Source organism: Desmodus rotundus, chromosome 4 (assembly GCF_022682495.2).
Source record: "Desmodus rotundus isolate HL8 chromosome 4, HLdesRot8A.1, whole genome shotgun sequence".
NCBI lineage: Eukaryota > Metazoa > Chordata > Mammalia > Chiroptera > Phyllostomidae > Desmodus > Desmodus rotundus.
In genome coordinates this window covers 155,199,026-155,223,917 of record NC_071390.1, presented here as the reverse complement: position 1 = coordinate 155,223,917, position 24,892 = coordinate 155,199,026, and the positions used below count along the sequence as shown (strand labels likewise).

General features: G+C 40.7%; 1 protein-coding gene across 1 annotated transcript in view; it reads left to right on the top strand.

Moving 5' to 3' along the window:
- The window catches only part of GRXCR1 (glutaredoxin and cysteine rich domain containing 1), a 100,340-nt gene that overhangs the window by 37,342 nt on the left and 38,106 nt on the right, over window positions 1-24,892 (top strand). The window contains exon 2 of the mRNA XM_024573507.3: window positions 16,588-16,830. Within this exon, the coding sequence (XP_024429275.1) occupies window positions 16,588-16,830 (243 nt within the window). The remainder of the gene's footprint in view (window positions 1-16,587; window positions 16,831-24,892) is intronic.

Here is a 24,892-nt window from a genome sequence, read left to right as displayed (position 1 = left end):
TTTCACTCTCTAGCTTCTAATAATTATTAGTTCTCTAAGCGCGCAATGCTATTTCAGTGATATAGAGACACAAAAATATAATTGATTATTTATTACTTTTAATAACATTAAACATTGTTAATGTTTAGTTAGTGGGACATTAAATAACGTTGCCATATAAAACATTTCCTAACTTTCAAATATTACTTTTATTATTTATTAAGTTTCTTGATTAAAGTTTGTAAGCTGAATATTTAGTCAATTATGAAATTGATTAAGCTTGCCTTGCTCTATTGATGATGCTTTATCATTCTTTTTTGTTCATTGTTTATTAAGAAATTACAAGGAATAAATGCAGAGTTTAACATAGGTGATGCTAATGATCAATTAAAGATCTGTGGGTTCACATGGTGACCTCTTCTATGAAGACCAATAAGATCTCTGTCAACATGTAGGATTATCAAGCACGTGATAGGTTCTTTACATACGGTAAATGTGAGAAAGATCTTACTGACAAAACTTACATAGCTATCACCGGGGAGATTTTATATCTATTCCTAATCACTGAATGAAATGGTAAATGTATGGCCAAAATATTTAATCTGTTATGGTAGAGAGCTTATTTATTTGAAATGATTATTTTTATATATAAAAACATTTAAGTGGATTAGCATGGACAAGTTATTTGAACTCTCTGGGCCTCAATTTTCTCCTCTGGAAAAGGATTGTAACAATACACCTATTTTACTGAACCGTTATGAGTATTAAAATGAGTTACTTATATAAGTAAAGTCTTTAGCCAAGAGCCTGGTATATAAAAATCAACATATAAATGTTAACACTATTATCTATGTTATAAGGTGGTTTATGTTATTATTACTAGCAATTTTAGAACTCTATATGGTTAAAGCTGGAAGGTACTTTAAAAACTATCTAGTTTAGAGATTATAAGTAGTGTGTGGGCTGAATCTGACTTCCAGAGGTTTGGCTAACAAAATGTTTTAAAATTATTTTTAATTTGAATGCTTTTTGAGACGACATAAAAATCCAGTTCCTTGTAGTTCCCACTACTCCTTGTCTTACTTGATCACTTTGCTTGCCACATTGGCTTATTGGCTTAGCTCTTTAAAAAAAGCTTCACATTTGTAGCCCTTGATCTAGTCTATTCTTCTCATTTAATAGAAAAATGAATGAATTCCAGAGGGCTTAAAGAAAAGCCCAAAGGTTGTGACCAGGCTGCAGATAAGATCCTGGACTTGACTCCTAAGCCAGTGTTATCCCCATTACACTACAGCCTCTGTTTTAGTTGGAATTGCTAAGGTTGAGTCTTTCTTTAATGACAGCTAGATGGAAGGGCCTAAAACGGACCACCTTGTGATACATGTCCATGGGGAGAGTGTGTAAATTCTTGAGGACAAAATTATCCTCATTATTGAAAAACAAAAAACAAAATGGACTTAAGGTATGTGGCAATGCCCCCACCCCCTTTTTAAAATTACGTAGATGGGTCAAGTTGACACCATCAAGAGGCTTTCCCATGCCCACCCCTCCCACTTACTAACTGGTTGTATTCCCAAACCAAAATAGCAACTTGAGCTCATCATTTCAAAGTCTGCCTACGAGGTTTTCAACTGACAGCATGTTCGTGTGCTGTCTTCAACAGAGAGACTGAAGCTAAAATTATTTGTGTGGGACGAGAGCATCAAAATAGGGAACTCTTCTGGTCATGGGCATGGGAACAATGATGAAGTCATTTCTCTAAAATATAAGAGGAAGAAAAATTTTGTGACTTATTTTGAATACACTAGATCCAGTAAAATGGATGCAATGTGAAGCATATATAAGCAGAAAAATGAGGAAGTTGAGGTTTATTTAAAATGAGATTAGTGTTTTAGTGATGAATTGATTATTGTGTAAAGTTTCACTTTAATATTTTTTTTTATCACATTTCCTTTACAAAATCAAGAAAAGAAGTAAGACAGTGTAGGTACCTGGACCTGACTCATTGTCAGATCAGTGGGAGGCTTTAATTAGAAACCTTCTCTCAGTGAGAATGAGAAAACGAGAAAAATGTGACAGTGTCATCTGTTGACAGTCATTGGAATTAGGCGAACTTCCTGTAAAGTGTTTACTCTCTGCAGGGAACAAATTGAATATGCTGTTTAAAAACTCTGGGGTTTTTTTGGCAAGGATGCTGAGAGACTCCAGGTTTCAGCGATGCGCATTCTGTGCTGTGGGTCAGAATCTCTCGGGGCTCTTGCTGCAGGGCAGAGCTACTGCACCAGATCAGTGGCGTTGGGGCCTGGGACCCGCACTCCGGAAGATTTGCTGCCGGTGACCTGTGGACCACACTTGGAGAAATGATGATAATGCATCTTGTCTCCTCTAAGAATTTTAGAAAATTGACATCTTTTTTGTTCTTTCCCTCCCTCCTTCCCTCTCTCCTTCTCTCCTCCCTATGCTCAGCTTTATTTTAGGAGTAGACAATAATAAAAAAGATGAAAGACTTGAAGATCTGAATCTTACCTTCTCACAATCTCCTCGGCAGACATAATGCATTGATACATGACATAAGAAAGCCTAGATTGAAGGCTAATGGACAAATAAACAGATGCTTGTGAGCAAAAGGAAGCCACACAGCCCTTGATGGAAGGACTGGGATGGGATAAGTTAGTGGAAAGCATAGCATTATTGGTTAGGGAGGAAGACTGCTAGGGTTCAATTCTGTTTTTCCACATCATAGCTGTGTGACCTAGGGCAAGTCATTTTATATCTCTGAGTCTCAACTTCCACATCTTTCTAAAAAACAAACAAACAAATAAAAACACATTACAGAGTTGCAATGCATATATACAAATTTCTATTTCCATCAATGAGTTAGAGGGAGAGAGATTTGAAGAAGATTATTCTGACATTGATAGTGGGAAGTAAATCAAGTTAGGTGACTTAGGACACAGTAATCTAGAAAAAAGATGATGATAGTTTAGCATTGCATGGGGGCAGTGAGACAAGAGCAATACAGTATGAGGAGAGAAACCTTATAAGGATACCTCCACCCCGATAGAAACTGGTTTATGATTGGGTTTGATCAATGGAGAGGAATGTATAGAAGGAGACTCCAGTAGGTAATGGACAGACCCAAGCAGAGAGGGAAGATGAGAGAGAACATGGATTTGGGGAAAGTCTGATTTTAGACTTGCTGAGTTTGAAGTTATGTCAGAATTTTTAAAAGGAAATACCTATTAGACTATGGCCAGGTGAGAAGAAAGGAAGACAGGTATTCAGCTGGGAGCCAAGAGCTGGAAAGCGGTAGTTGAAGACAATCAAATAGATCAGTCTCTATGGGAGGGAATTTATGCAGAAGATATCAAAGTTTCAAAGATTTCAGAGTTCCATGCCATTTCAGTCGGTGCTACCAGGAAAACAGTGGATGACGATAAAGGCCAGCAGGCTTCCCTCAGGTATGACTAACATCTGCACGAGCACTTAGCCACATCTTGATGCAGTGTAAAGAAGAATTATAATGCTCTCCAATCTGGTTTAGGGGTCGTTAGCCAGTTCTGAATCTCACCTCCCATTTCGCAAATGTATATTTTAGAGCGCCACTTCAGACTTATTCCCCAGTGTCTGTGAAATCATCATGAACTTGAATAAAATGACATTCTTTCATTTTAATTGTAAGCATTAACTCTTCATCTCTTTCATATGTTATTAAAAATGATAAAATGAGGAGACGCGAGAGCCCTTTTGGTGATCTGTTGGGATGCCTCACGTTGGCTGCTGTGTAGCACTCAGCTGCAGCCTTTGGCCTGGAGAGGCGGTTTCGGCTCGAATCAGAGACAGCCGTCCCACACTTAGCCTGTTCAGAGCTCGGTGCGCCTGCGGGAATGGCTGAGCGACAGCAGTAGCCTGCATTTTCACCTTGGGTATTTTGCTGAGAGTAAATTAGTCATTATTGTTATGTCAGGAATTTGTTAATGGCATAGCAAATATATCCAGTGTAAATGTTTCCTTAAGGGACAGTTTGATGATAAAGTAGTGACATTTTGTTGGTTTGCTTATTTTAGATTGAAAACAACACTGAGGAGATTTTTCTTTTTCTTTTTGATTTCCTTCTAAATCATTCCATGTTGTGATATTCTATTATTGTGGAAAGTGAACAACCTTTAAGATCTCAGAGTCTTAAGTCTAAATTTTGGTTTATTATTCATTTAACAAACATGTGCTTAGTGCCTCTGATTATGCTCTAGACATTCCATTAAGTGTGGGAGACACAACATTAAATAGCCCAGACCCTTTGATCTCAGGAAGTTCATAGGAGGGGAGGGGTGCAGAGTGAGTGCTGGGGTGCAGAAGATGGGCAGCACGCATCCCATTGGAGAGGGGGGTGGGAGAGACTCATGGGAGAGACTCCCTAAGAGGTACCATTTGACCTAAATTGTGTCAGCTGCGAAGGAAGAGTGAGCAAGGGAGGAAAGCATATTCCAGGCACAAGGACTGCATGAGAGAAAGTCAGAGACAGTAGAGGACACGATGTGTTTTGGAGAACACCTTTGGTGTGTCTGGAGAAGTTAGCATGTAATCGGAACGTACAAATATCAGTCAAATAATCAGTGCATGTTAAGGAGAGCTGTGGGAGCTAGAAAGTAAGAGCCACAACACACAGGGCTTTATGGGTAGGTATTCTGACATTTATCCTGGAAGCTATGGGAAGCAATTGTTTCTTATCATTATTTTATGTCAAGAAGTGACATGCTGGTCTGGAGAACACACTTTGTCTTTCTCTCACTGCTTTGGATACCCTGTTGTACTGTTAGTATGGAAATTAAAATCTTTATAAATTGAAAAAAAAAGAAGTGACATGATCAGATTCTTACCTGCATGCTGGAGAAGGGAGGGAAAGGCCGTGTTGGGCATGGAGGCCAGTTAAGAAGCTATTGTTGGAACCCGGGTAAGAAGTTATGGGGGCCTGAGTTAAAGCGGCAGGAGTGGGGACAGAGGGAACGAGACAGGCTTGAAACATAAAACAGAATTGATAGGATTACGCAATGGATAGAACATGGGGAGTGGTGAAGGAAAGCTCTGGAGAGCTCAGGCCCATTCCCAGATTCGAAGCAACTGGTTGACTAGGGCTAGTGACAACGATGAAGTTAGATTCTGACATGCTGAATTTAAGGCCCAGAGGATATACTCAAGTGGAGATGCTACAGAGATAGCTGGACCTCCAACTCGGTTGTCGCAGAGGAGTCGGAGCTGAGGATGTGTACTTGGGAGCTCATCGATCTTTAATTAGCTATTGAAATTGTGGATGAGGTCATCCCAGAGGAGGGGGCCAGGGGAGCAACCTGAGAGTCTGTGGGAACCAGAATGTTTAGGGAAGAGTGACCCTCGCTGACCATGGAAAAGGACTAGCCAGACTTGGAAGAGCAAATATAGGAAAGAAGGATGTTGCAGACCCCAGCAGGAAAAGGTTTTTAGTATCTCATGACCTTGAGCAGGTTTGCAGTCTCCCTGTGACTCATTTACTTTGACAGCAAAAGTGGAATGATAGTATCTATTGCATTATATGTTGTGAAGATTATAGTGGCAATAAATGCATTCATCTGACATAATGCTTCTAACATAAAATTCATTAATGAATTTTTTTTCAATTTCCAGTGTTGATTGTATTACTAATGACATCTTTCATGATAAAATCTTCCACTTAATGAGACTTATTATTTAGTTCAATAATTTAGTTAGCGCTCTTTCCTAATGTCTGAATCTCCAAAATCTAATACTCAGGCCCAGTGAGGAGCTCTGTCGTCAAAGCAGGCATTGTCTGGTGAAGACCATTTCCAGAATTAATTTTATTTTTTTCCTTCTGATAACACTGTGCTCTATCTTAAAAAAACCCACTTGCATTTGTTTCTGATTTGAATATGCAATCAAAATCAAATGTTAAAATTCCTTTACAAAATTACATCAATAATCTCGAACAATACAGTGTATATTTGAAAAACATAACTTTTAAGGTTTTCAGCATTGTTGTTTACATCTGCTTCTGTAGACTTAATTTCCCACAATTTAGTTGCTTTTATTAAAGCAACCTAATTTGGGGGAATTTTAGAAGAGATGGGAAGGCAACATTTTCTTGACTTATGGTTATTTGTTTGTTCTCTTTGAAGTTGAAGTGAAAAATTAGCTAGGTTCCTTTCTGGAGCACACAGATAAATTGAACCTCTGGCTTCACACGGAAATTTCAAACATTTTCTTATGTATTTTCCATTTCATGTAACACAAAATACCTCTCTCATTTGGTCATACTAAGTGTGTGTTGTTCAGAGCACTTTCTAAGGCTTATTTGACAATTGGAGGCAAAGTCTATTGAAAGCTAGGAGATAGAGAAGGAAAGAAAAGAGAGGTGCTCACACTAGATTGATAAAGAGCAGGCAAATTTCTTTAATGCTCTTACTTCTTTTTTTTATAGACTTTTATGTCTTTAGTAGCAACTTAGAGAATGTGCCCTACTCACAAGTACTTCTGTTAAAGGTCTTGAAAGAACAATGTGTTTCATACCTGCTTTCCTAGAATTTACCCTCATTTTATGTGTATAAAGCAAGTGGATACACAATAAGGAAGATCTTGTCTGATAATCAGAGGTTGGAGTGTATTCTTGACATCTCACACATTTGTTCAAGTTGAGCTAGGTAACCTCCAATTTTCTGTTCTGTTCTGAGATTGTGTACTTTTTATTCCTATACCTGGGATCCAGTACCTTTAAAATCTATCTGTGTATCAATGTATCTATCTGTCCATCTATTGTAGGTTGAAAAATGGAGTCATCCCCCGCCCCCCAAAATGTCCATGTTCCAACTCCTGGAACCTGTGGGTGAATGTTACCTTACAGCAAAAAGCACTGTGCAGATGTAATTAAGTTAGAGATAATTGAGAAGCCAAAATTACCCTGCATTATTGATGGGCCCAATGTAGTCACAAGGGTCCTTATAAGAAGGAATCGTGAAGGTCAGGGTCAGAGAGGAGATGTGGTGATGGAAGCAGAGGTTGTTACAGTACACTTTGAAAGTGGAGGAAGAATGCAGGCAATTTCTAGAAGCTGGGAAAGACAACGTAGGGGAGCCTCTCCCCGAGCTGTTGAAGGGAGCATGGTCCTGACAACACCTTAGTTTCTGCCCGGTGAAACCCATTTGGAACTTCTAACCTCCAGAATTGCAAGAAAATGTTGTTTTAAGCCACTGAGTGTGGTAATTTGTTGTAGCAGCTCTAGGAAACTAATATACTATCTATCTAAAACCCCTATATATTTATAAAACTTGAGGATTCATAAATTTGGTATCTCCCCCGCTAACTTCTTGCTCTGTATCAGATGAGATGGGGTATAGCTGGACTCAGAGAGAGTCAGTCCATGACCAATAGGGTTGTATAAAGAGTTACTTCTATGATTTACGCGGATGAAATACTAGGTCCATCATTTGCTACGTGTCTGACTCTAGGCTTGTCACATACTTCTCTGTGCTTTCATTTCCTCGTGTGAAAAGTTAAGAAAATGATAGTGTCTACTTTCCTCACAGAATTAAAGGAGTCAGTGCTCATAAAAGAATTGTTCTTTCCCTGGATACAGTGTTTTGAACCTGGAGAAGGGAATATCTAGGGGAGGCTGGGACTGTGACAATCATAGTCAGAAGGACACCTGGAAGCCTGAGGAGGAGGCAGAGATGAGGGATTTGCCTGAGGCGAGTCTGGTCTTCTCAACTTCTTGGTTTTCCCCAGCTCTGTTGCTCTCCGTCTATTCTGGGAATTCCACAGAGACTGAGGTCGTGTCTCCTCAATATACACTGGCATTTATGAGAGCAACAGACTGAGATGACATGCAGGTATTTCAACCTCTGACGTAGGTTCTTATCCCATGCAAACCCACTCAAAAAGATTGACTACATTAAGCTGATTATTCAGGCATTTTCTTTGATTTAGGAAATCAAGGAAGATTTTTAATCTTTTATTGTTTGATTTTTATTTACAATATGTATATATTTGGAATAGTTGAGGAACACAAACACCTTCCCCCTTCAGAAGGGGCACCAGGGTTTTTGGAAAGCAGGGATGTAGGGCATTGTGAAAATGGTCAAGGTAAGGCTATCCAAGCATTTGTTACTCTGATGCTACTGTTTAAAGTTTTAGTTCCATTTCTTCTGGTTTTGCAACTTCAATCTTTCACAGGAAGGGAGGGGAAAATAATTTTTCAATGTCTCCATTCGCATAGTATCCCTGGTTCATTTGCTGCCTGGCTTTCACTCTTGCAGTAGGTGCCTCCCTTTGGGATTGGGTGCTTCTAATTATGGTGATTGGAGTGTTTGTTTTGCTCTCATTTGTATCTGCCAAGATGAGCAGAATCTCAAATGCCAATAACTAATGTTTGTAACAACTTCCATAGCAACCAAAGCATTCGTGTTGGAAGAGAGATACTTTTGTCTGGTAGGAAGTTGGTTTCCATTAGATCATCGTTTCTTTTCTCCCAGCTGTGCGACTTTTAGTGATGATGATAGCTAGCATGACTGTAAAGTTTTGTAATTTACAATGTGTCTTCAGGTGCATTTCACATGTGATTCTGCAACTCCCACATTACAGAAAAGAAAGCCCTGGATACGTAAACTGATTTTCCCAGTTTGGGCAGCTAAATCTCAGAGCACTGGCTCAGAATCAGTTTTCTTCCACTGCAACACAGTGCTTATTCCTAATAAAGTTTGATTCAAATAATTAAACTGCAAGTCTCAGTTTCTCCCCATATAAAGTGTGTAAGCCGATGCATTAGACTAGCTGTGATGTCACACCTTCAGTTCTCAAGGAGGAACACAGGCAATGTCAGTGCAAAGCACTGTCTTGATAGGAGGGAATGTGGCACCAGAGACATGTGCCCCTCACCGGGGTCACCGTCGCCCAGCTGCTGCTGTTGTTTTTGCTCAGGAATGCAACAATACTCTAGTGTCGTCAGATTTTCTGCTTTTCCAAGAGAAGACACAATCTAGATCTTGAAGTGAAACCTTCTTGTGCTTGATCAGTGCTAAAGTGGCAGAACTATGACCCTTTTCCAAGATCTCTATGGCGGGGCATGGGGGCACCTTCATTTCCATAACTCTGATGTATTGTTAAATCAGCATTTTGGGGGGGGGTATGGAGATTCATTAGGTTCATTGACTTTTCAATTAATGTCTAGGCCAATTCAGTAATAGATTTGGACACATAGAAAATTCCTGAGGAAATAATTGAAATTCATTTATTTATATGATTTTGGAGAATTATGCAAATAGAAATTATTTGCATGAATTGCTCGTGTCTTGGTGCCAGCAAGAAGTGAAGTGTTCTGAAATTAGGACAGGAGGGACTCTATTGTGTCTGGTACGTACACTCCCCAGAACTGACGGCACATGGAAACAAAGGTAAGTGGTGATTTAATTCATTAAGGAGATTTATTTTTTGATCATTGTATAATTATGAAATCAACCCTTGCCATTCAAGCTTGTGAGGTTTATGACACGTGAATTTGGACTTGCTGGTTGTACTGATAGTTAGTGATGATAGTGCTGGTGTGTGTCAGTAATACTTTATAATACTGATATTAATAATCAAAAAGATACCATGTCACTGAGTGTTTATTATGCATCAGGCTTCATGCCAATGTTTTTCTATTCATGAAATCATTTAATCCCCACAAATCCCCATGAAATAAGCATTAGTGTGCCTGTTTTTCAGATAAGAAAACTCAGATATAAAGATATTAAGAAAATGGTCCAAGTTACCAGTTACTAAGAGGCAGATTCAAACCACTGAGTGGAAAAGAAGCCAGAAGATATTGAGCATATACTATGTGCCAGGTAGTTTCCTGGGTTCTTAGTTCTGGTGAATAAAACTAAGTCCCTGTTTCACTGGGGTTGTATTTTATTTCTGGAGCTTGACAGTAAACCAATAAACATATACAGTGTAATGTCCAGTAATACGAGGTACTTCAAGGGACAGAAGTGGGTCAGGGGATAGAGGGCTTACTTCCCATAGGATGTTGAGGGAAGTCCTGTTAGAGTGTAACATCTAGACAGAGATATTAGCATGAAATGGGGAGTTGAGCAATGTGAATTTCAGGGACTGTCCCTGTGATAGCTCCTTGCTGGTAAAATCACAACTCATTTCTAGGATGTTATGCCCCATTGGGGGGTTGTATTTAAGAGGGATATGATATGTGGTATATCTTCCCACAGCAAGAGCAAGGACTTAGGAGGTAGACCCAGGTCAAAGTTCTGGTTCTGCTCCTTTTTCCTCTGAGCTATCTGGGCACCTTAAGTTTATTTTCAAGCTTTAGTTTCCTCATGTATGGGATTTTTATAATAGGCTTTATCTCTTATGATCAATGGAAATTGAACATGTAACATCCCCTTTGTAGTCCCTAGAACTTCATGTAAATATATAAATATGCAGGAGTCATACAATAAATAATAGTTACTGTAATTACTTTAATAATCTGTGCCTTACAGAGGGATATGGAGAAGTTCCCAGGGTGTTTTGTAGGTTTTGTTCTGTGTGTGGTTAAAGTGTAGGGAGGGGATATGGCATAGATTAGCATTTACCTTCCGAGCTGAATAGGGAATAGTGATAGAATGGGAGCAGATTCAGGAAAAAGGCTGAGAGAGGAACCTGCTGTGGATAAAGTGGATTTCGAATCACATTAGTTAAGAGCAAGAATGGAGATCAAGAGGTGATTTGAGAGCAAGATGGGTAGGAGGTTATTTATTTTAGTTCAACATTAAGAAGCATTCCATAATATATGTGGATGGACCCCCCAAAACAATAATTATATGCTGGGGGATGGAGCCCTTGTAGTACAGGTTTCCCCACTAGGTGAGTGTTGCAGGAAACCATCAGTATCAGTGTAGCAGCTGGTGTTGTTGTGAGAGGCTGTGTTTGGCTTCAATAAATTTTTTGTGAAGACTCTTTCAATGCATTTGCCCATTTCAAGATGGGCAATTTACAAGCGCACCTGCCCACACCGTGCTGAGTGTTCAGCAGTTTTTGACCAAAAATGGCATGACCCCCATGCCCCACCCTTCCTATTCACCTGATCTCACCTTGAGCAACTTTTTTTTGATTTATGGAAACATTTTGAAAATGTGGAAAAGTTGAAACAAATAGCAGAAGCACTAAAAGGCATCAAAAGCCTTTAAAAACTGTGTTAAGAGTGGAGAAAAGTTCTTGATAGGTGTATTGCATCAAGTGGAGAGTACTTTTAAGGTGACTGAAGTTTAAACATGTAAGAATAAATACACACTTTTTTATAAATAAATTCTGTTCTTTTGGATTCCCTTCTCGTATATATAGCAAAAAAGGAAAAAGGACCCATGGACATGGACAACAGTGTGGTGATTGCTGGGGGGGAGGGGGGCATAAGGGAACTAAATGGTAATGGAAAAATATATAATAAAGATTAAATTTAAAAACATTACTTAATTTTTTTTTAATTTAAGACCTGAATTCCTAAAGTTGCCTGGAGTCCCCTAGTGTCTTGATGATTGAGGGGTACACAGGGATAAGCCAGGGGGCCTATTTCAGGAGGCCTTTTCAACCTTGGCCAGGCTGGACGGGCAAAGGATGAAGTGGAAATAACCCACTGTTCTTGCTCTAGCGTGAGGAGCTGGGTGTGCTCCAGGCCTATCCTCTGACGAGGTGGGGTGGGGTCTAATTCTCGTCCTGAGTTCCATTGGGTGTGGGGGCTCAAAAATTGTCCCAAGATGACTCGGTGACTAAAGTACTTACTGTTCACAGTGACTCGTGCAGGCTATGGACACATGTTGGTTGTTTGGTAACCCCTTAGTCTTATTCCCAGCAATTCCCATCTCTTGCCTACAGGTCTACATTTGCCACAGGTTGTTGTGAGGCCTCGGGGCCCCCCTACGATTCATCCTTTAAAAAGTTTTAATTAAAAATTTTAAAGTTACAGTTTGCACTGAATATTATTTTGTATTTGTTTCATTTGTATGGCATCATGGTTAGACAATTACATACTTTATAAAGTGTTCCCCCTGATATTTTCAGTATCCAATGGGCACAAAGATTCATCTTTTTCATCAGTGGAAAAGAAGAAATGGCTTGGCTTCATTAACATCTAGGTCAGCCCTCAGAGCAAGCAGGCTGCAAATCCCAAAGGCTTGTCAGGCCTGTCTCAGATGCCTCCATCCTTCATTACGCTATTCCCATGGTAACCCTCAGGAAGGGAGCAGAGGGACAGTAACCGCTGAGAGGCTATTTTTAGATTTCAGGCAGATGCTTTGCCAAATCTGTTGAAGGAAAGAAAATGAAACAAATGTAGAAGAAGATTTTTTTAAGGTCGAAGACAATATCATTTAACATTTATATTATGAAGCTGGAAAAGACCTTGTGAGATCATTCAACATACCTCTAATTTTAAGAAGATCTGCTTCCAAGTCACACCAAAAATCGTGCAAAAGATTTTTTTTAGAACATTTTACTTAATGGCCTATTCTAATAGGTATCCATATTTCCTACCCTGAATATACCCTGTATTCAATCTCAGTTCTGAGACCAAGGCAATCGGGACAGAGACTCTGATTGCTCAAGTTGAGAACCATACAGCCCTGAAGACTGAATTCACTTAGATCTCGCTCCCAACAGCACCCCCAAGTTTGCGCCTGCGCGTCCTGCGCAACTGTCCACGCTGGCTGTGCTTACTCACCTTTTAAAAATGTGAGTCCCTCCCATCCTCCTTAAAAACCTTCAGGGATTTCTCACTGCTCCTGGGTTGAAGGTACTAGATCTTTAAAGTGACTGTAAAGTACAACACGATATTAATCATTTGGTACTATTATAATTCCATCGCTTTGCATCTCAGCAAAAGCCGTTCTCTGAGAGTCTCACCGTGCCATCCTCCTCCCATCTCGAGGTCTTTGCACTTACATATAATACTTTCCCCGTGCTCTCTGTCTAGTTAGCTTCTCCATTAACTCCTTATACTTCCGACCGGAACTCAAACATCAGAAAGACAAGAGAAGGCACTCCTGCAATAGCTTTTCCTCACATTTTGCGCATTTTCTAAACAATACTTAACAGTTTGTAATTCTACATTTATTCATGTAACTTTTTTTTATTACTTCAAACAATGAGCTCTATGTTGTTGGGCATGACATTGTTTGGTCCTCATTACATATCTAGTGCCTAGCACCGTGTTTGCCAAATAAGTTATTCTAATAATTGAATGAATGACTAGCAGTTATTTTAAAGAGACAGGACCTCAGATTCTCCGTCAAGTCAAGCTGCCAATGTGATTGCAGAGGGGCTCCTCAAGATGCAGTGTGCTCCAGGTTTCCCAGAACACTTCCTTGTTAAAGTGCGGATCTGATCCAGTAGCTCTGGGATGAGGCCTACGATCCTGCCTTTCCAACCGTATGTAACTAGCTCTAACAGGGCTGTCAAACTCTTTTTCACCGGGGGCCACATCAGGCTCGCGGTTGCCTTCAAAGGGCCGAATGTAATTTTAACTCCTTAACGGTTAAGGAGTAGTTACATTTACACAGTCCTAAAAGTATTTCCGCCCTTTGAAGGCAATTGCGAGGCTGATGTGGCCCCTGGTGAAAATGAGTTTGACACCCCTGCTCTAGAACTTGGTTTCCCATTAGAAACAGCATAGGAGCTTTAAACAAATTTGCTCTGAGGCCCCACCCCTGGTTATTCTAACTTAATTGCTGTGTGTTTGGGGCTTTGTAAAAGCTCAGTCATTCTAATAATCTAACATTCTTGGAGACCCATTCATTCCAGGCAAAGCGCACCCACGGCAGTAGGTAAAGGGATATTTTTGTCATCCTTGTGTTAGCACCCAATGTGACAATCTGATAGGAGTTTATCTTATTACTATTTTTTAAGTGCACAGCTCTTAAGAGGCACACAGAAAAGCGGTACCTAGCATTGCTATGTGAGTCGAGAGAATCCTATGTGAGTTGGCTAATGTGGCAGCAGAGAGGTTCGATCCTCAACTTCCCCACTTCTACACATGGGGCAAATGTATTTCTTATTAAATATTTTTAAAAGTACAGGTAGCTATTGAAAAAAGTAGAACATTTTGGCAGGACCAAATGCATTAAATGCAGTCTTCGCAGCCAGAAGAACAGTGCATAATTGGTCCAATATTAACAGATAAAAGATAACTTTGGGGCTCTTGTAAATGCTGCAACATTTGCAGCGAGTTCCCTGATTCTAGACTTGCCCATAATCATGAACATGAAGAGGAGCTATGAGCTCTTGGGCATTTGGCTGCTTTCTCTGAAGGTCAATGCTTCCTAATCTAAAGCATAGTACTAATCCCCTTTCCCTCACATTTATCACCCTGCTTTTTCCCGCTGACTTATTTTTGTTAGTGTGTTTAATCTTAAACATTTCATGACGTGGAGTGTAATATTTTTGTACTTGGCACAGCACTGTTGGAAGCTCCATACTCATTGTTTTCATATTCTTGCTTACTTTATCTTCTGGGCAAACCTGTTTAGTAACTGTTACTGTTATCACATTGTACAGATTCAAAGACTAAGGCTTATTAGTTTATTAGCATCAAAAAGACACACAGATGGGCGGTGGCAGAGCCCAAGCATATCAGATGCCGTCTCTACCCCAGGGTTAATATATTAGCTGTCTATAGGACAAATTCAGCCTGCAATCTATAGGTCTACATGGTCTCAATTTTTAATGAGATGCCAAAATTTAGACAGCAGCTCGTTTCCTGTAACGAGCCATATTTCAAGCTTCCGTTTAAAATAATCATGTCTGACAACATTGAGCAAACATGCCTTCAGGCCTGAAGCTTGCCTGAAGCTAAGAAAAGTTTTTCTCTTTTATATGACACTCTGCCTGCCTCTCACTAATATCTCTTTCAGTCCTGACCTGTCGAGGATTTATGAGTCCTGCTTGGCCCCTCCACGCCTCTGGGGTTTCAACTTAGCATTTAAATGCTATTGAGGGAGGAAATACTTCTTACAACTTAAAGAAACTTTACATTACAAAAGAAAGCTGTCCTCTCTTTCAGTGAGATGAAGAATACTACGTTGCCATTTTCACGATTTGGGACCTTTTTAGGACTACCTCTGCGTACACATCTGGCAGAGTTCTCTGATTTCTGTGAACACAAAGTGGTGGAGCTTAGTAACCCTACCTTCTGATTACAGTTGTAGCTAGTTGGAGTGGTTCATTGTGTGGTTGTGTTTCAACACCTGTAGCCCTCTGGAGGCCCATGTGTCCCTTGTGTCATGGAATGGCTGCCTCATGTTCAGTCTCCTGCAAGTAGAGCTGTGATAAGGGGGAGGGTCCTTCCCTGACACCAGGACAGGCCTGGTGTGAGTGTGAGCAGTGCTGGTCGGGCTTTCCCAGGAATGCAGTCACGGCTTCCCGGTGTAGCAGGAAAGGCAAAAAAAACTATTCTCCCATAGGGCGTCTGTAGCTTTGTTTGAGTGGCCTGCCTCTGTTGCAATTTGTTGCAATATGCCTGTTTCTTTGCTTCCTTTTCATGCCCGGCTTTCCCCCACCACCCGTTTTGCTGCTGGTCTCCGGGGATTCCCCGAATCACTCAGTCTTGCATTCTCTGTGGGAGAGCCGCTGGCTGCACATCCGAGCCCTGTGACTCAGCAGAGCTCATGCCCACGTGTGGTGCTACTTAAACCTCAGAACGATCCTGTGACACAGGTCTTGTTATTCCCGGGAAATTGTGGCTCGAAAGACTGAAATTTGGTAAATTGAGAAGTAAAAGATTTTTTTAATGGTTAGATGTAACCTTGACTATTTTACTCCGTATCTCACTTTGGGTTCAGGAGGCAGATACATGCCCCTAATGGAAAACTGTTAGAGGAAGCTGAGACAAAGAGAACTCTCCTTTCCTTCAGCTTTTGGTAAACTGCTAACGTGAGGTTTCAGTAGTGCCTTGTTTTGTCTCCTTAAATCAGGATGTGCGCAAATCTTCTTTTCGATGCAATGCATCTGAAGTTTGGATACCTGTGATTTTGTTGTTGTTGTTGGGATTGTTTAAGACTCATAGGGTTATTTTTTGTAACTCTTTGGCTATTTCCTCGTGTATGGCGACAGCACCATGCCTATCAGCCCGTGTCAATCAAGATGGGTAACTACCGAAATGCCAGACTTCTAAATGACATGTTTTGGAATCCAATGGGTAAATGAATGCTGCTTTGGGGATAAAAAATTTTTTAAAAAAGAGGCAAATGTAGTCAATGAACAGTGTGTCCAAAACACAAGAAAAATAATTGTACTCTTCCTTATTTCACCCCATGGCGTGCCAAGTGGGACATCACCCGTTTTAAGATATGCCATTATTCAGTGTGCCGCTGTGAACAGAAAAATACTGTCAATTAAATTATGTTGATTGAGATCCCTATCTCAATGACATGTTCTAACGTAAATAGTTGCATCTGAGGAGTGACAACACTGTACTCATTAAACTTCTGTTGCATGCCCTTAGTGTATAAGGCATTTGCTAAAGCTTGTTAATTGTCTTAACATAAGCCACAGTAAGAAAGTAAATGCAAGCATATTCACACTACAATGTTTTCCCTTCAGCAACCATCCACTGAACTAGAATTTGACCGGGTGGTGATTTACACCACTTGCCTTCGTGTGGTACGGACAACCTTTGAAAGATGCGAACTGGTTAGAAAGATCTTCCAAAACCACCGAGTAAAATTCGAAGAGAAAAACATCGCTCTGAACGGCGACTACGGAAAAGAGCTGGACGAACGCTGCCGCCGGGTGTCCGAAGCTCCTTCCCTCCCTGTCGTGTTCATCGACGGCCATTATCTCGGGGTGAGGAGAATCCTATTTTAATTAGACCCAGCTGGGGTTGGTAGAAATCTGTAAGCCAATGACAAGGTAAGTTGCAACATAACGACCAGGACACTTGCTAATTTTGGAGTTCAAACCAAGGGAGTGAAGCTCTTATTTCCATCCCCAACGACGTGTTGCAACAGTGTTCTTCCTGCAGAAGCAAGGTGAGATAAAGTCAGCTTGAAATTGCCTTTTTGAACAGGGTACATTTTTCAGATGTTCAGTGGACTTGAGTTTTGTGTTACGAAGTTTAACATGTGTTATAAAAACTATTTTTTTTTTGGTACAGACAAGAATAATGGAATATTTCTAAGATATATATTTGTGAATTCTCTTGACACTCATTTTCCTACCCCACTATCCAGCACTCAGTTTCCTACCTAACGAACCTAAGATGACAGTCTTGAAATGAAATCAATAAGGAGTGGGGCCTGGAGCCAGAATCTTATCTGCTTGTTTAAGATTATTCCTGATTTTGGTAATGCAGCCTGAGACACAAATTCCGGCTTACAGTAAGCAGAGAGAACTCCCAGAGCAGCGAGAAAACATGCCTGCTTCATTTCTCTTTGAATAATACTCTTAGCATAATAGCTCCCATTGATCTGTGGACGTGCTCAGTCTGTGAGAAGCCTTGGAGAGGGCTCTAGTGAGTGCACTTTGCAAAGACTGGGAGCACTGAGCCGAGAGACAGCTGAGTGGGGAGGGGCTGGATACAAGATAACGTAGCAAAGAACAAAGAGGGGCTGTCAAACCCAGATTCGCTTGGATCTAGTTTTTGTTTTGCATCTGGTCTTAACCTTCAGCTTTCAGGAGAGGTTAGAAAAATCCAGAGCAGAAAATACTCACGTTTTGTTACAGGGAAACTCACATTCTTGTCATGTTCTTATAGGGAAACTGTGTTCTGATATACTGTCTGAAGCCATAGTTATTAGAGGCAGCCTGTCATCCTATGGAAAGATAGACGCAGAGAGGCTGTGATTTGTTAGCTATGACGCTATGCAATCGGACTTTCGAGCAGAGCTGGGCACAGACTCCATTCTGAAGCAGAGGAATTTTGGTTTGAAGTATTGAGCCTCATTCATTATATTCCAACACAGACCCTTAGGTCTCAGAACACTAACACTGGCAGTGATCTTCACAATGAATCACAATGATAACACAAACCTACGCTGTTAGCTTTACACGTGCCCTCTCATCCTTGCCTCAGGACAGCCTCAGAAAGCAACCCCGTGGCACCCTGGTGAAGAGGGAAGACAGCCTTGGAAGCAGACCGCCTGGTTTCAAATTCCTGCTCTGCTGCCTCCGTGTCCTCCCGGGCAATTTGCAAATCAGTCTGTGCCTTCATTTCCTCATTGGTAGAATGAGAATGATAATATAACTTTTCTCGTAGGCTAATTGTGCAGATTTGATGATATATATGCTCAGTTCCTTTGCTCCTGTGCCTGGAGCAAAGTTATGTTATCAATAAATATTGATAATTATTATTCTTGCTTTGCAAAAGAGAACAGTAATTCCTTTCTACCAAGTCACACACGTAGCTGGTAAGTGGCAGGGCTAGACTCAAAGTTAGGTTGGTCCGACTTCCCACACCCTTGCTGTTTGGTGCATTACCTCAAGGAAAGGACTCTTTGACTGTAGCTGATGCGTTGCTCTTAGCACCTACAACAGGGCGTGGCACAAAGTGCTCAAAAACATGTTGAATGGATGTGTGAATGATGCTTTTTTGTCTACGTCTAATCTTTTCTTCTCTCCTAAAGACATCTTCCACAAGGAAAGGATCTGATATACTCATCCACACCAGCAAGATAATCACTGATAGGGGTTATGAGCATTTACATTTTAACCCAGAAAAAGTTGCTTCTGGCAATGTAAGATACTTCTCATTGTGGACTTTACATTTCTGTAACACTGCACAATGAAACTTCGCGGGTGACTGATTGTCTACTTATACAAGTACAAGGCTGGCCGCACGTGTTGTACTGCTCTGGACCATGCTTACGTTCTTCTTGCTTCTGAGACGATCCAACAGGCCGGGGTGCCTTTTCTGCTTTTGTCTTTTAGCTTGAAGACTAGAAAGAGAGTGCAACAAAGGAGGTAGGGTGCTGATTTCTCTCAATGGTTTTTGCTCTGCAACCACTTTATTTGCACGCATAGCAGCAGAGAGGAGGAAGGATCGCATAAGTGCTACCTTGTTGCTTCTGAAATTTGAAGCTAATGTTTCAAACTCGGAGAGAGAGGCCAAAGACAGAGAGTTTTTGACCTCTTTTTCTCCTTATAAAAGGAGAATTACTTCTAAATCTATAGTTCAAAATGAGGTGAACACTCCAGAATAACATAACAAATTCCCCTCCTACCACAAGAGCCTTTTTATTTAAAGTCCAGGGCACAGTTGTAAATGGAAGCCATTGCTGGCACTGAAGAGCCCTTTTGCTGCAGTATTCACGCTTCCGAGATGGAAGGATGCCCTCTGCTGGGTTTTGGCATGTGGAGAACCATAATTTTTATGGAGGAAAAGAGGCTGATGCTGGTGATTTTCTTATATATGTGAGGTTTGAAACAGTCACACGAAACCATCTAACTTAGTTTGAATTTGGATGAGTGAGAAAAATTAAGATGTGTGAATCATCTGCATAATACAACTTTCATTAAGAAGGGAGGGAGAGAAAGAGAGGGCCAGAGAGAGCCAGAGAATGAGTTAGACAGAGACGGAGACAGAGGCATTTAGAGGCAGATGGCAGGAGGTGGGGCGTGGGGGGCAGGAGAGCGTTTCGCAGCTCCCTCATTTTCCTCCCACATTCAGCCACCCAACCCAGATGCGCGCTGCCAGAGGAGTTCAGTTACCTGCACTGAAGGGAGATAACAGTTCAGTGGGCAAGAACAGAGGAATTGACAAAGACGCTGACCTCGTTTTTCCCAGCCAACTAAAAACTCAACATGAGAGCGATGCAATCATCCAGGGAAAGAAACGGCTTTATACAACACATTTACACTGCCCTGGGAGGCTCCATGGCCTGGGGGTGGGGGACCCCCAGGGTGGGGTCTGGGGAGCAAGTTCAGCTTGGAATTTACTTCGGACGGTTGCCCTATTGTTTTGGCACCAGAAAATCTTCTTTACACAAGAAGATTGTGTTCCAATAGTTCAAAAGTAAAGTATCTTAGAAATTGCAGTAAGAAATAAGTTAGAAATAGTGTTTGGACTCTGGACCAACTGTAAAACTCCGCAGTGGAAATCCACAAAACCCACACTGGAACTCAGCTGTAAGACGCATAGACAGAGCCTAAGTGGGGGCTTTGGTAGCAGAGTGAAGAATAGAAGGACTGTTGATTTAAGCATTTCTCTCAAACTAGCTGATATTGCGGTGAGCCTGCTGGATAATTCCATTGTTTAGAATTAAAGTACTGTTTTGTTCCATTGAAGAATGACAGAATCCCTTTTCAGCCCTGCTAGTTTACAGACTAGAAGTACAGACGCTAAGCGCGTGGCTAGGGGCCACTCGCAAGTCTCTGCAGAATGCTCACCAAGGAGGCCTCTGCCACGTCGGGAAGTGGGCAGCTCCGGACACTCGGGGTTTCTGCCACGGCTCACTGGCAAGATGGATGAGCTCTTCCCTGTCCTTTCAACACAAATCTACTCCTAGGTAGTAGAGTCTGGAGAGAGAGTACCCTCGCTTACTAAAGTCACATAGGAAAACCGTGAGGAAAAATGGGAAATGGACTTTTTCATTTCCCAGCTTCTTCAGTACAGGAAGACATTTGGAACGATTGGATTGGTTCCTGAATGAGCCAAACCACAATATCTGCCAGATATTTTGTTTTCATTTATTTTGTTTTATTTTACTCAGCTTTACTGAGGTATAATTTATTAAATATAAATTTAAAGTACATACTTTTATGAGTGAGGTTTGACAAATGTGTAAACCCGTGAATCTACCGACACATTCAAGATACTGAGGCATTTCCGTAACCCCTCTGAGACCCCTTGTATCATTTGGCAACTGATCCCTTCCTCCAACCCTAGTTCCCTGGTAGCTATTGATATTTCCGTCAACACAGTTTTCTATTCTTCTAATGTCTTTGCCTGGTTTAGTATCAGGGAAACGATGAGCTCATCCAGTGACTTTAGAAGTACGCTACCCTCTGCAGCTTAATTTCCGGAGCCCTTTATGCTTTCGTGTAGATCCTTGTGTCCATTTGACATTACTTTCCTTTTGTTTGAAGAGCTTACTATTGTAGTGTGGGTCTGCTGGAGGTGGATGCTTTCAGCTTTTTTTATGTCTGAAAAGTTATGTGACCTTTTCTGAAAAGGTATTTTTGCTGGATATAGAATTCTAGGTTGAAAACATTTTTGTTCTTTCATCACTTCTAGTTGTTCCTCTCCTTTGTACTTGCATTACTTCTAGTGAAACTATCTGCTGTCATCCTTATATTTGTCCCATCCTTATATTTGAAGGAGAAAATGTATCTTTTTTCCATCTCTGGCTGCTTTTTCTTAGTCACTAGATTTGAGAAACTTGACTATGATATGTCTTGATGTTGTTTTTTTGTTTCCTTTGCTTGGGCTTCATTGAGACTCTTGGATCCATAGGCTTATGGTTTTTTATCAAATTGGAAAATATTCAGTCATTATGTTTTGAAATATCATCTTCATCCTTTCCCTTTGTTCTCTTCTTTTGTCACATGATGCACATCTCAGCCCGCAAGGTCTGCTGTGGAGGTTTCAGTATTCAAACACACATATACACGGACTACAGACGTCCTGTGGGGGAAAAGGGATGGCTCGGCCACTCTCTCAAGAGGAGAGTGCTTCTGATTGCCTCGGCCACTCCCTCAAGGGGGGAGCGCCAAGAGCCTTGCCTTGACCAGCCTTTATAGGTTTTTTAGGCCCTTAACATCAAAGAAGGTCCTCTTTTACTACACAAAGGTTTGTTTTGGGTGGTTATCTTTTGCTGACAAAAGAGAGAGGATGTCACTGATTACATCAAAGGAGGACCTTTACAATGTAAAAGGAGAAATGGTCAAAAAGGCTTTGTCCCATACCTGGAGGGTCTAGCTCAGATTTTAGAAAGATAAAGATACTCAGTAAACATTTGCTTCCTTGATTCAGGGTGAGGGAGTTTCAGCAAGAGCAAGTCTCATAGCAGTGTGGGTACAATGCAGGCCTGATTTCCCACGGAGAACTTATCCATGGACGTGGGTCCTGCCCGCCAACCTCGCTCCCCACTGGCTTTTCTGAGTTGGGGCTGAGCCACATTTCCCACAGTCAGAGGCTCCAATTACATGCGCATTAGGCTGTCTGAAGTTATTCCACAGGTTACTTCATTTTGTCTTGGATAGTTTCTATTGCTCTACAGGACGGGGCAAAAGGAGGTTTACAGTTGTGAGCACAGGAAACACAGAGTTTATTCTTGCATTATTATTTATTAATTATTGCATTATTTTCCATAGAAACAACTGTAAATCTAGTTTTACTCCACCTTATATCTCCTAGGTCCCTGACATTTTCTTATGTAACATCTAATCTTTAGACATTTAATTAAAAATATCTTCCATGTTTCTATTTAACATGTTTAGTATTTCTTCTAGCTTTTTGAACATATGGGATATAGATATAATAACTGTTTTAATCTCTTTGACAATTCTCATATCAGTGTCAATTCTGGATTGGTTTCAATTGATTGATTTTCTCTTAATTATAAATAATAATTTCCTGCTTCTTTACCTGCCTGGTAATTTTTAAATTGAATTCCAAATATTGTGAATCTGCCTTGTTGGGTAAAAATATTCCTTGTTGGAATATTTTTGTATCCCTATCAATATTCTTGAGCTTTTTGCTGAGATGCAGTGAAGTCACTTTGAAACAGTTTGACCTTTGAATATTGTTTTTAAAATTATCTAGGTAAGCAGGGCCAGAGTAGCATTTAGTCTAAAGATAATTATCCCCCAGTATGGAGGTGTGATCCTGTGGTTACTTTTCCCAAAGCCTGGTGAATTAGGTTTTCTATTCTGGCTGGTAGAAACAGGCACTGTTATGAGCCCTGTTCCCAAATACTGTCCCTTTTTACCCTTTGTGGTGGTTCTTTTGCTGACCTTGAGTAGTTTCCTCAAATACATGTATTAATCGGTCTCTGCTGAACACCCAGACTGGGCCCTCTGCCCATCTCCAGAGTTTTCCGTGATGGTCTTTACTCTCTCGTTCTCTGCCCTATGAGCACCAGTCTCTTAGTTCCCTTGACTCTCAGGTCTGTTTCCTCAACTCAGAGGCCTCCAGGCTCTGCTTGTATTTCCCCTTCCTGCACATGGCTTGGTCAAGTGGTCATGATAGAAAGCTCAGGAAACCATAGGTCTTACCTTTATTTCCTGTCGCTCCGAGATCATAGTTCATTGCTCCCTAAAGCCCCAATTCATGAAAACAATATAATAAAAATTGTTTATCAAAATGAATCACCAGTTAGTCTACTGCCAGGTAATATAACAAAGTACAATGAAATTTTCAGGCTGTTTCTCTGGAGCAGTTATGAATTACATTATTTTCTGAATAATGATTTTTTTCCACACACAAAAAAACCTAAACACAAAACAAATCCCAAAGCATGAAAAACTAAGGATTTTATTATTTTTTCACATAAAAATTACTGTACAGAAAGATGCTCCAGGCAGAATATCAAGTTCCGTGAATCACCCAGGAAGACTACTTCTCTTTTCTAGCTCTGCCCTTCTTAGCACCTGCCTTCTATTTTCCAAGACTCCTACTGGTTCTGGATAGTTGCTGAGACTCTCGATTTCATGCCTGCGTCACATGCAGGAAGGGAGTGAAAAGCAAAGAAAAAAGGAAAAGTGCATCCTAGCTAAAGGAGCTCCCTTTCAAAGAGCTATTTCAGAAATCCCACCCAACTTCCACTTGCATTTTTTACAACATTTTATTTATTTATTTTTAGGGAGGGGAAAGGAGGGAGAAAGAGGAGAGAAACATCAATGCATGGTTGCCTCTCACCCGCCCTGACTGGGGCCCTGGCCTGCCACCCAGGCATGTGCTCTGACTGGGAATCCAAACAACGACCCTTTGGTTTGCAGGCCGGCACTCACTCCACTGAGCCATACCAGCTGGGGCCCCCTTGCGCTTTATTGTTCACTTTTAATCACAAAGTAGGCTGTGGATAGTGATCATGATATGTTGGGGAAAAAATCAGGTTTTTCTTAGAAGAGAAGGGGTATCATGGATTTTGAGAAGGTAGTCACTTGATATTTTAGCATTTAGGTATAGAATCTACAAATTTAGATCTTTGTCTTCCCTTCCTTTTTCTTCAGAATTCATCTTCACCCCCTTTTGGTCACTTCCTGACCATCAGTAACTTCATCAGAGGTCTGGACGGGGGAAGAATCTCCTGAACATTCAAAGTTAACCCTGTTGTCTTGTACTTTATTTGCGATAGACAACACACGTGATTCATCTTCAACCTCTTTGTTCAAAGTCATGACATTTCGTTTCCTGGACTGTTCACTTTACTTCAGAAAGTGCAGGGATGGAGAAGTTTGCAACTTGAGCCTTAAGTCAGGCTCTTGGAAGTTAAATTAAGCAGTAACTTTCTTGTACGGTTGCTCCTTTGTCCTTTCTCCTGAATGATTAAGGATCGTTTTTAATAGCAACAGCAATGACAATGACAGTGAAAGCTAACTTGAATGCCAAGCTTTTTGCTTGTATTCTCGTTTACATATTAAAATAATACTGTGGATAGTAAGTACTATTATCATCTCTCCCGCTGCAAATTTTGTACATGTAGAAAAGTAAGCCTGAGTGATGTTAAGAAACTGTTTAAATACCTTTAGATCATAAATGGCATAGCCAGAATTAAAATTTAGGTGTGTCTGTTTCTAGAGCTTGAACTCTTTAAAACTGAGGTCCTGAAGTTCCTTAACCCTAATCTCTAATATCTTTCTGTTGTTGGTGGAAGTTAATCTCTTCAACGGGATCAAGAGGAAAACATTCTGAGGATCCACACATGGGAGATTGTAGTGGGGCATGATTTATTTGTGTGGAAATAGA